Source organism: Neophocaena asiaeorientalis, unplaced genomic scaffold, assembly GCF_003031525.2.
Source record: "Neophocaena asiaeorientalis asiaeorientalis breed wild unplaced genomic scaffold, Neophocaena_asiaeorientalis_V1.1 scaffold13, whole genome shotgun sequence".
Classification (NCBI taxonomy): domain Eukaryota; kingdom Metazoa; phylum Chordata; class Mammalia; order Artiodactyla; family Phocoenidae; genus Neophocaena; species Neophocaena asiaeorientalis.
In genome coordinates this window covers 85,475-98,307 of record NW_020173734.1, presented here as the reverse complement: position 1 = coordinate 98,307, position 12,833 = coordinate 85,475, and the positions used below count along the sequence as shown (strand labels likewise).

The 12,833-nt window shown below is 38.8% G+C and overlaps 1 protein-coding gene across 1 annotated transcript; it reads right to left on the bottom strand.

The window, feature by feature from the left end:
- Window positions 1-3,814: 3,814 nt before the first annotated feature.
- LOC112403621 (olfactory receptor 13H1-like) lies at window positions 3,815-4,738 on the bottom strand. The gene is given in 3 exon segments (XM_024751198.1): window positions 3,815-4,086; window positions 4,089-4,452; window positions 4,454-4,738. Coding segments are annotated over 3 exon segments (921 nt in total).
- Between the last annotated feature and the right edge of the window lie 8,095 nt (window positions 4,739-12,833).

Genomic DNA, 12,833 nt, shown 5'->3' with positions numbered 1-12,833 from the left:
AGAGTTTCATAGCTCATTAATGGCAGAACCCAGACTAGAATCCAGACATCCTGACGCCTAATCATGTGCTTTTCTCATCCATCGCGATGTTGTACCGAAAAAGTGTTTGACCTGCTGCTCACAGTTAATCGGAAACATTTGCTCTGCATATTACTAGCAGGGGGAAAAAAGAGGAGAGAAGGCACCCAGTGAGATGAGCACCAACTACTTTTGAGTCAATTGAAACTTCAGTATTAGTAATAATAACTGTATAATAACAGTAATAAAATAAATTAATGCTTATTGAGGGCTTACTATGTCCCAGCCATAGTTCTCATCATTTTATATAAAATCAACTGATTTAATCCTCTTACCAACCTTATGAGGTCAGTCCTATGATTGTCTTCCTGTTATAGACGAGGAAACTGAGGCAGGAAGTTGCCCAAGGTCATATAGCCAATAAGTGTCAAGGTCAGATGTTTTAGCTAGACAATCTGAAAACATAGCATTTTTTCCTTTCTCTGTTCAGCAACAATCTTACCTTCTTCCTACTTTTCTTTTTCAAAGACTCCCTGAACCCATCAGGCTCCCATCAGAAAGAGCATCTAGGCATCAGGAGAATTGTATTTTTTAAATTAAATTAAATTAAATTAATTTTTTATTGAGGTATAATTGACACATAACATTATATTAGTTTCAGATGTACACCATAATGATTTTATTTGTGTATACAATGAGAAATTACCACCACCATAATTCTAGGAGAGCTGTATTCTCTTCCCAGTCATATGGCTAACTGTTGACCTTGATATCACAGCCTCTCTACATCTTTTTATCACCTCTTAATGTCAGTGTCATAATATTAATAACAATATCTGTTTGTTAATCTCATTAAATTATTTAGAAGATGATATGAGGTAATATATGTTCAAGAATAAGATAAACTGTAAAGTGCTTTATAATTTTAAGAACTAGGAAGATATAAATTCACATAGTAATGTTGCTTGCGTACACGTCTTTCTTCCCGCCTAGACAGTGAATTCTTTGAGGGGAAGGATCAAATATGCTTTTATTTGACCACCGCATCTCTGGCAATACCACAGTACCGGCTGTATAGTAGGTAGTTAATAAATGCATATTAATTGAATGATATATGTACAGATGCTTGACTGCATGGGTGAGAGAGCAACCTTGGAAGGCACTATTTAAGAAGCAAGTAGGCATTTCAATTCGTGGCATCTTAGGCTCACGTGATCCAGACTTCACAATGACAGCTGACGTTTATTGTTCTCTAACTATAGGCCAGGGACTTTTCTAAGTGCTTTACATGAGTTGAGTCATACAGTTCTTATAACCAAGCTATGAAGTCACATTCAACACATCCTTATTAGCTCTCACCTGTATTGTAAAAGTGTGTAGACTTTGTAGACAGAGATTTAAATGGCTTCTGAGCATTCTTCTCTGAAATATCTACTTCAGTAACATCATTGGTAACAGTTTCCTACATAATATCCCTAAAACTTCCCAAGATTCCTGCAACTGTCTGAGGTTGTTGGCAATATTCCTTTACCTTCTCTCTCACAGCCCTTCCAAAGGCTTCATAGGCCTCTCATTCTGTTTATTAAATCCCTTCCTGCCTGATATAACTAGAGTGGTTGTGTCTACATGATCAAACTCTGAACACTACAGTTAGTGTTACAAGTACTATTAGCTCACTTAGGTGAAGAGATCAAAGCAGAGAGAGTAACTTGAAATAAAAGTGGTAGAATGAAAGTTTGAATCCAAAAAGTTTGGCTCCAGGGCCTGTGCTCTAAATAGTTATACTTCACTGCCTTTCCTCAAGTGAAATCCCAAATCCTGTGAATGGGATGTGGCATCTTTTTCTTAAATCCCTATTGGAAAATATCACTTGGAAACTATTTTTCAGTTTGCAAACTTTCTCCTCAATTTCTAACAGAGCTATCTTAGTTTCAAACCAGTCTTGATTTGCTTTCCAGGGTGAAGCAAAGTAAGCTTCACTACCCAGCTGCCTAGGATGAGGTGCACAGTGGAATGCTTCTCACAATGCCTGTGAGTGATCAGGTGGAGAAGCGATAGTCAACCTTAGGAGTTTTCAACAATCAAGAATTGATTTCATTCCACAGCACCCTCATAGAGTTCATTTTTATATTTAAAATGAATTAATATCAATGTTGAATTAGATTGTCTTTGGGGTTTAGATGCCTAGAAACAGAATGTTAGTGCTGGAAGGGCCATAGCTATGTTAACTAGCTGCTATGTGTGTCTGCTTTTCCAGTCAAAGCTAACATTTAAAGTCAGGCAGATAGATCTATATATATTGATCTTGAGGAATGTCCACGATATATTGTCAAGTGGAAAAAGCAAGTTGCAGGGTAAATTGATGATATTATTCTATTTTTTTAAGAAAATATATGTAACACCTAGATGCAGAATGTTAAGACTAGAGAGATCCTTGGGTAACAAAACACAACCTTCCTATTATATTGATGAGCAAATCTGAGGGCCAAAGAGTGCTATAACTAAGGTCACACAACTAGTTAGTAGCAGAATCAATTCTGCATCCCTATCTCCAAACTCCACTATGTCACTCTGTCTATAGGCTGTGCCTGTACCAACAAGTCAATAAAGAGACAAAGCATATAGTGACAGAGCTACCATTTTGTAGTAGAGGCACCATTAACAAAAATATGATTCTCATTTTAAGCTGCAAATAGAGAGCTGTAATAAAGAGTAGAATATTTCTCCCCCCAAAAGCAGGGTCATTAAAATGAGTACTCTGAATATTTCTCCTAATTTCTGAATTTCTCTCTATTTGAAGGCTCTATTGTTTTCTCCTGTAAAATTTTATTCATTTCATCAATTTAACTTTATTTCACAATGTTAATTTGAAATGTTTTGCATAATGTATGAAACTTGCCCTGGCACCTAGTACCTAGTTCCTGGTTGAAAGTAGTAAGTTAATATTTGTTGAATGAATAAATCAAAGATTTAAATCACTTGGATTTTTTTTCTAAATATTTTTTTATTTCTTGATATTAAAACATGGTTTCAGTGGCTGAGAATACCATAATTTAAAAAAATGTATAATAGATGGAATTTGAATGAATGTTGCATTTACTTGAAAATTATGCTATTTTGATAAGTGATTTACTCATTCTATTTTTTTTCTCATTGTTAACATGAGGGGTGGATTATGGTGACTTTTCTTACCAATTTTACAGAGATATTAGGAATACAGAATGAAATAATATATTTGAAAGAAGTTTAGAAAAAGAAAAAGAAAAAAATGAAACACTCTACACTAATGTAGGAAATGTCTGTGATAAGATTTTCTCATGATTCTGAGGTTAAGTAGAGTAAGGGATTGTGCTTTTACAACAGGGTTTGCCTTCAGTAAAGTTGTAAAATTTCTGACATTTGTCTTCTGACCTTTTATTACACCATTCTTTGTCCTATTTTCCAATTTCAGTTATGCCTCGCCTCCTGCTAACAGTCATAGCAGATTCTCTTGCTGCTTAGGTCTCTTCTGTCAGTGAGGAAATGATTCTGATAAATTTATTTACCTGAAGTTGAGTAACTTAATGGGTGGCCGACCACTAATGTGTTATATGTAAAGAAAGAGTAAAAATAATGCCTGTAACGGAAATTCAAGTCTAAGTAAGAATAATACTTTGGGGTGGGAGCACTTCCTGAAACTTCTCATATAATGATCACCTACTCTACCAAGGGTAAAGTCAGACATTTTAAACAGTTTTTTTTCTGTCAGTGAAGATGCAGCTGAATGTTATTTTAGAAGTTTAGAAGCAAAGAAGGCTTATGCCCTTTTTGCCGTAACTTTCCTCATTGCCCCTTTAACATCCTTAATCCTCAGGCTATATATTAGGGGGTTCAGCATGGGTGTCAAAGCCCCATAAAACACTGAGATAAACTTGTCCTTGTCAGAGGATGACTTGGACTGCGGTTTCATATACATGGAAATGGCTGCCCCATAGAAGATTGCCACCACAGTCAAATGAGAACCGCAGGTAGAAAAGGCCTTGAGCCTACCCTGGGCTGAGCGAATCCTTAGAACAGCAGTGGCAATCAGACATAGGAAAGGAGAAAAAGCCCAAAGGGTAGGAGCAGGGAAAATACTGTGATGAAGATCATAAGCTCATTGAGGCTGGTATCAGAACAAGCCAGCTTAAGAAGGGAGAGAATTTCACAGACAAAATGGTTGATGACATTAGCCCCACAGAAATGAAGTTGCAGGGATAAGATGAGCATGGCAGTGAGCACAAGTGATGCCCCCCATGAGGTAGCAGCCAGCCAAACACACACTGAGCCATTCATGACCACAGAATAGTGCAGGGGATTGCTGATAGTAACCACACAATCATAGGCCATGACAGCCAACAGGAGGCACTCTGCTGTGGCCAAGACCAAGGAGACACTTATTTGGGTCAAACAATCATGGGTAAGAGAGGTAGGGATGGGTAGAGAAACAATGCACCAAGGCCTGGGGCATGGAGACTGTTCCATAGCAAAGGTCTAAGAAAGACAGATTACTAAGGAAGAAGTACATTGGAGTGTGGAGGTGGGGGTCAATGTGGATAAGAAAGATGATAAGTCCATTCCCCAATAATGTTCTGAGGTAAGTTATCAGTACCAATGTGAAAAATGTGACTCTCCATTCAGGATAGTTAGAGATTCCAATAAGAAGAAACTCAAATACTGCTGTAGCGTTGTCCATGGCCATTCTTCCCACTTGCCACTATTCATTGGATGGGTGCCAATGTAGTTGCCTAATTTTACCTGAAAGAATGAGAATAAAGATGGAGGGATGGTATGAAAAAGTTGGAAATAACTAGGGTGTACAGGATCATTCTCGTCCTCTTCAAAAGATATAAGAATACAAATGAGATATCTATGATGGATACAGAGGCAAAGCTAAGAATCTACTCCCTCCCGTGGAAAACAGCAAATTCCCCATTCTTTTAAAATGGTTATATGAAAAGTTCTGCAACCCACTTTTGCCAGATACTTTTTAGTATCATTTTTTTTCCAAGTAAGAAGAGAGGAAAAGGAGGGCATCTTCCTGCTTCTCTCATTCGTTCTCCATTTTCAAAGACAAATTTGATTCATAGAGATGGTTGAACCTCTGTCAGCTTGAGTTACTAATCTCCACCAAGAGGGTACCTTCTGATAGTCTTAGCTAAAATATTGCCTATTCTTGTGTCTGTCTGTCACTCCTAGATTGTTCATACCTCTATTTTCCCATTGTGCTAGTATCTACCACGGTGCTTGTCCTAGAGTCCTGCCAAGTATTTCTTTTTTTTAAATAAATTTATTTATTTATTTTTGGCTGCGTTGGGTCTTCGTTGCTGCACGCGGGCTTTCTCTAGTTGCGGCGAGCGGGGGCTACTCCTCATTGTGGTGTGCGAGCTTCTCATTGCAGTGGCTTCTCTTGTTGCGGAGCACAGGCTCTCGGCACATGGGCTTCAGTAGTTGTGGCACGCGGGCTCTAGAGCGCAGGCTCAGTAGTTGTGGTGCACAGGCTTAGTTGCTCTGCGGCATGTAGGATCTTCCTGGAGCAGGGATCGAACCCATGTCACCTGCATTGGCAGGCAGATTCTTAACTACTGCACCACCAGGGAAGTCCCCAAATACTTCTTTGATCTAAACTGATATTATGTAAATACAGTATGTCATGGAACCCTTGAGGTCTATGAAAACCCTCTGCTAATGTCTGTGGTTGGCGTTACATTTCCAGGTCCTCTGGTGTTTTCCGTGTTGTGATTGCTGAGCCCCAATTAGCAATGTGAAAATCTAATGTGATGTTTCTAAAAGTATGAGTGGTAAGGAGTGACCAGCCTACCTGAAAAGTCACTCTCTTCTCATCCTCATCACTCTCTTTTCCCTCACGCTGCTTAATTTTCCTTACAGCACATTCCAATATTTGAAACTACATTAATGATTTGATTGTTTATTACTTCAGCAGTCCCCAACCTTTTTGGCACCAGGGACCGGTTTCCTGGAAGACAGTTTTTCCTCGGATGGGGCGGGGTGTGCGGGGGCATGGTTCAGGCAGTAATGCGAGCGAAGGTTCAGGGGGTAATGCGAGCGATGGGGAGCGATGGGGAGCAGCAGATGAAGCTTCACTTGCTCGCCCGCTGCTCACCTCCTGCTGTGTGGCCCGGTTCCTAGCAGGCCAGCAGACCGGTACCGGTCTGCAGCCCAGGGGTTGGGGACTCCTGTATTACTCGATTACTTGTCTCCCACTCGAATGTAAATTTATTGAGAGCAGAACCTTGTCTGCTTTGTTTACTGGCTTATCCCTAGTATTTAGAACAGTGCCTGGGGCATCATAAGGAACTGATATCGAATGAATAAATGAACGTATAAAGTCCTGCGCTGTTACAGATATTATTCAGGATTTAACTACTCCTCTTGCCACCTGCACTGCCATCCCTTATTCCAAGTCATTGTCATTATTCACCTGGATTTTGTCAATAACTTCCTTATTGGTTCCCCTGTTTCTGGCTTTGCCTCCATTCAGTTCAAATGATTCAGTTATATTGTAAGTCAGATCAGGTTACTCTTACATTAAAATTTTTCAATAGCTTCTCATTTCAACCTAATTAAACACCAGCCTCCTTACTATGACCTATCAGGCACTACATGGTTTGCCTCCTCTTTACCTCTCTGACCTCTGATCCTACTACTCTTTTCCTTGCTCACTTTGTTCTAGTCACACTGGCCTCTTCACTGTTCCTTAAATACTCATGGCACATCCCTTTCTCAGAGCCTTTGATCTCTTTGATCTCGCTGCTCCATATTTCTGAAACCAAGATCCTTGTATGGCTTACCTTCTCACTTCTCTCAGGTCTTTACTCACAATGCATCTTTTTAGTCAGTTCTTCTTTGGCCACCCTGTCTAAAAGCTCATCTCTAGCCCTTGGCATTTTATGTTCCCCTTTCCAATTCTCTTTAGAATTATTATTTCTAGCATCTTGTATATTTTATCTATTAATTATGTTTATTGATTGTTTCTCTCAACTAGAATGCATACTCAGTGAAGTCACTGCTGTATGCCCAAAACCTAGAATGGTGCCTGGTGCATGGAAGGTGCTTAAGAATTATTTGCTGAATGAATGTGTGAATGGAACTCTTTAGCTTTTCCACATTGAAAGACAGACAGCCTCTCTTTTTCCATCTGCCTCTTCCCTAGATATTGCTGTTTATATGGCAAGCACCCCCTAATGTGTATGTGCTCCTTCATGAGATTAACTCTCCCTTTTCTTCTAATCCCTTCTTTGAAGCTTCTGCTACTCACTGGCTATTTCTCTGGATAAGTTTCTTCCCCTCATTGGCTTAGATTTTTATTTGCAATCTAGTTAAACTAAGTGATCTCCAAGAGCCCTTCTAGCTCTAACATGCTAGGATTCTCTGATTTCCCTCAATTAAAAGGAAGACAAAACAAAACTTAACACTCCTCAGAATATGAGGAATCTACTACATTTTCCTCCATTGTTGGAAATTCATGTGGGCTACAGAAGGGGTTTACTAAGGGATGAAGTTTCTCTAACCATCTTTGAAATGGGAGACTCGCTTGTCCTTAAAAGTCTTTAGCAAAGAAGATTCTACAATTCCCCCACTTCCCTGTCCTGGAGTCCAAGTAACCTGTCCCTGTGTCTAGTTCTCTACTTTGTTCAGCCTCTCAGACAGGCTAAGTACATGAGAATGGTAAATTTATGGAAGTGAAAGTGTATGCCACTTGTGAAGTGTCAAACACATGTAAGGGAGGGAGAAGATAGTAACCTGCCTTCACAGGAGTGTCCTCAGATCTTGAGAGACCTAGTGAGATAATCATTTCCACAGAGGGAAAATGCAGAAAGATGAGAGTCACATGGCTATATGAAACAATGCACTGAAGCCTGTTATATTTTAAGTTAGTACAGTCATACCTTAAATTTCTTTGTGGTCTATGTTTAACTCCCGATTACCTATATATGGGCCATTCACAGTAGAATATCTAAAAAGATGATGGACAAGCTGCAGATGGGAGGATGAACTGGTTTTGCATAGAAGTAGATGGCTGATTATTATGCCATTTAAAAGTCTCTGTTGCTCCTAGAACTCTATAAAGCACACTGATTTTGCTGTTAAATATTGATAAATAAATGTTTTCCCTCCTTATATGAACCTATAATTCTTAATGACCAGCAGGATGTATTTTCTTTCTCTGGTATTGAGGTATTATTTATAGAGTCTATCCCTCAGTCTTTCATGAGCCTAGTTGAATAAATTGATGAGCGATTTGATTAAAAATTGGTGATCTGTCTATGGTTGCGGGAAGACTTGTTTTTAATGGTGTTAAGCTTACTGATAGAGATTGGGATCGAACCCATGACCTTGCCTCCATTAGTACTGTGTCTGAACCTATGGAATTAAAATTGATGACAACTTCCCTTTCACACTTAAAGTCTACGCAGCATCTAAACTGAGGGACCTATTTATCATTTAGTCTGGGCCCTGTTCTCCCTGCTCTCCAAGGCAGTGCTGATTGTCTCATCCTAAAATTATCGTTAAAAGATTCCTGGAAAACTGGGCTTAGAATGTTTCCCATCTTAGTCTTGTTGCCTGCAATTATTTATATAGCCTAACTTTTCTTTCAACTAACAGCTGCCCTCTTGCCTTCCTGAAGGTTGCCCATGTCTGATAAATGGTTAGAGGTTAAAAAAATAGTGGGAGGGGGAATGAAAGAAACTGGAGCATTTTCCTGTTACTGACTTACCATTGGAGGTTCTTCTCAAGTACCAGTAGGTGGAGCAGAATGAGACTGCTGAAAATACCAAGTTTCCAACAGTTGTCAGGTTTGTAACATGACAATCTCCGTGCAAACTCTCCTGGTGAGATTTCAAAAGCCTTCCCAGCTTCTCAAACTCTCAAATGCCTGGAAATCTTTGAAGAAAAAAAATATTTTTTTGGTTAGATCAAATTACAATTGCCAAAAACTTTAATGTGCAGCCCTTGGTGATGGTATCTGATTAAATCATTTAATTTCTTAGGCAAACATTTCTTTCACTGACCTTTGACTCAGGTACATCTTTGTTCTATCTTCCCTAGAAAAGTTATAACAGGGACGATTGAGGTCATTTGAATACTTTGCATCAAGACCCTTAGGTTATTTCAATTTTCGACCTGCTAGATTAGACACCTTTTGCCTCTTGGCAATATTTATCTATCTGTTATCTTATCTTGATGAACTGGAACACAATTAAACCAAATTGTCACTTTCTTTAAAAAGAGGGAAATGATAATAAAACATGCTGCATCCAGGGCTTTAAACTAAATTGGATGATTTCAAGGAAGTGTCCTGGGCTCTGTGTATACCCTACCCAGTTTCCTACTCTTTCTCCACTACCTATTTTCAGTGCCAGAGTGTGAAAGTATACAACCTGAAGACTCCAAGGTCCTGAGCATCCCTCGGTCAGCAAAAAGATCTAATGACAGTTACTCTACCCACTAAGGCTGGACAATAGACTCAGACATTTCAAAAGCATTAAACTGGGGTTGCAGCGCAAAGCTGTTTGGTTACCCCTCACTTGTCCAGAAAATATAACTACCAGAACCTGCCTTTCATTGAGCAGTTTGGTTTTTAGAAATTGTGCCGTTCCTCCCCTTCTCTTGATCTAGGTTAAGAATCCATCGATATATGTTTACCCGGAAGCTGTCACCAGAGCTCTATCTCTGGGAGCATACTTTGCTCTGAACTAAATCTATAAATCCTACATCATCAGCATACTTATGATGTCTGGGGTCTGATTCTCTTCCAGATTCAATTCCAAATGCAGGGAGAAAGTTGATGAGCTGCTCAGTAACTTAAATAACTTGAAGTTCCAAAGTGCTACCAGACCATTTATCTCACGAGTACAGTTCAAAGTTTCTGGTCTTCAGCAGAAAGAAATAATTAGCTTGTGAGAGCTTCAGGGACCTCATCCCAAACAGGCAATTAAATTTTGCCAAACCAGAGCTGTTTGAAAAAAAAGTAGTATTTTGTGTAGGGAAAAGAAATAAAGAAAGAGAAAGGAGACTTTTGAGACCATGAGACTTCTGTATACCACTGTTGGGCTTTCCAGAGAACTAAGAAATAATTCTCTTTTATTTTGGTCCATAGTCTCTTCACATTCTTTCAGTATTAAATTGGTGTCGTGACAGAGCCTGCAGCTGGTAGAGAAATGTCTATCAGGGGACAGCTGGGATAGAGAGTGCACAACCGAGTGCATGTGTTATTGATTCCCATGTTGAAATAGCCCTTATGTTTGCCTTTCCATTCCCACTTCCACCACCCCAGCCTGCTCAAAGGGCTTCCATGGGAGCTTTTTTTCAACTGTATCAAGTCTGTATTCCTTCATCTGACATGCGAGGCCAACTGTGGCAGTTCCTCATCTATCATTTAACATTCATTTGTTCGTGCATTTACACATTAATATATTTATTCTACAAATACTTAATGAGTACCCACTGTGTGTTAGGCAATGTGCTTTGCATTGAGGATACAACGGAGCAAAAAAAAATTCTGACACAGTTCCCACTTTCATGGAGCTTACTGTCTGGTAGGGAAAACTGACATTAACCAAACTATCAAGAATATAAATACACACCTGTGGTAAGTGCTATGCAGAAAAGCTACTTGGTGGTATTTGTTATTGATTCCCACATCCACCTCTGTCTCCGACGACTGCTCAACAAGTTCTCTCCACTTAAATCTGGTTACTTTCTTCATTGCTCCATGAGTGCTCACCCCTACTCCTTCTATACCAATAATCCTGATGTTACACCAACTTGGAAAGCAAAATAGTACCTAATCCATCTTTCAACACTAAACCTAGTTTTTGGCTCTTTTGTTATCTATTTTGTTACATGGTTCTCTATGTTATCGGATTCTTCAGCTATATCATAGGTAACCAGAAGCCAGATACTTGTATTTCTACTTCTTTAGGACTTTTTATGGTAGTGCCAGTAGATAATAGGGTAGTGGGAAGCAGTCTGAGGTAGTCTTTATGGCTGTGTACCCAGGGGCTTGCTAATTATGTGACCTTGTTCAAGTAATCCAAATAATCTGAGCCTAATTTTCCTTTTTATAGGAAATGAGTAAATACATGGATATGCTTTTTTTTGTTCAAATTATTTTATTTGGTTATTTATGTTTTAACATTTTATTGGAGTATAATTGCTTTACAGTGGTATGTTAGTTTCTGCTTTATAACAAAGTGAATAAGTTATACACACATATATGTTCCCATATTTCTTCCCTCTTGCGTCTCCCTACCTACCACCCTCCCTATCCCACCCCTCCAGGTGGTCACAAAGCACTGAGCTGATCTCCCTGTGCTATGTGGCTGCTTCCCACTAGCTATCTATTTTACATCTGGTAGTGTATATATGTCCATGCCACTCTCTCACTTCGTCCCAGCTTACCCTTCCCCCTCCCCATATCCTCAACTCCATTCTCTAGTAGGTCTGTGTCTTTATTCACGTCTTACATATAGGTTCTTCATGACATTTTTTTCTTAGATTCCATATATATGTGTTAGCATATGTATTTGTCTTTCTCTTTCTGACTTACTTCACTCTATTTGATACACTCTAAGACCATCCACCTCACTACAAATAACTCAATATCGTTTATTTTTATGGCTGAGTAATATTCCATTGTATATATGTGCCACATCTTCTTTATCCATTCATGCGATGATGAACACTTAGGTTTTGTGTTGAATTTTGTCGAAAGCTTTCTCTGCATCTATTGAAATGATCGTATGGTTTTTCTCCTTCAGTTTGTTAATATGGTGTATCACATTGATTGATTTGCGTATATTGTAGAACCCTTGCATTCCTGGAATAAACCCCACTTGATCATGGTGTATGATCCATTTAATGTGCTGTTGGATCTGTTTGCTAGTGTTTTGTTGAGGATTTTTGCATATGTGTTCATCATTGATATTGGCCTGTAGTTTTCTTTCTTTTTGACATCTTTGTCTGGTTTTGGTATCAGGGTGATGGTGGCCTCGTAAATTAGTTTGGGAGTGTGTTTCCCTCTGGTATATTTTGGAAGACTTTGAGAAGGATAGGTGTTAGCTCTTCTCTAATTGATAGAATTCGCCTGTGAAACCGTCTGGTCCTGGGCTTTTGCTTGTTGGAAGATTTTATATCACAGTTTCAGTTTCAGTGTTTGTTATTGGTCTGTTCATAGTTTCCATTTCTTCCTGAATCAGTCTTGGCAGGTTGTGCATTTCTAAGAAGTTGTCCATTTCTTCCAGGTTGTCCATTTTATTGGCATAGAGTTGCTTGTAGTAATTTCTTATGATCTTTTGTATTTCTGCAGTGTCAGTTGTTACTTCTCCTTTTTCATTTCTCATTCTATTGATTTGAGTCTTCTCCCTTTTTTTCTTGATGAGTCTGGCTAATGGTTTATCACTTTTGTTTATCTTCTCAAAGAACCAGCTTTTAGTTTTATTGATCTTTGCTATTGTTTACTTCATTTCTTTTTCATTTATTTCTGATCTGATCTTTATGATTTCTTTCCTTCTGCTAACTTTGGTTTTTTTTTTCTTCTTTGTCTAATTGCTTTAGGTGCAAGGTTAGGTGGTTTATTCGAGGTGTTTCGTGTTTCTTAAGGTAGGATTGTGTTGCTATAAACTTCCCTCTTAGAACTGTTTTTGCTGCATCCCATAGGTTTTGGGTCGTCATGTCTCCAGTGTCATTTGTTTCTAGGTACTTTATGATTTCCTCTTTGATTTCTTCAGTGATCACTTTGTTATTAAGTAGTGTATTGTTTAGCCTCCATG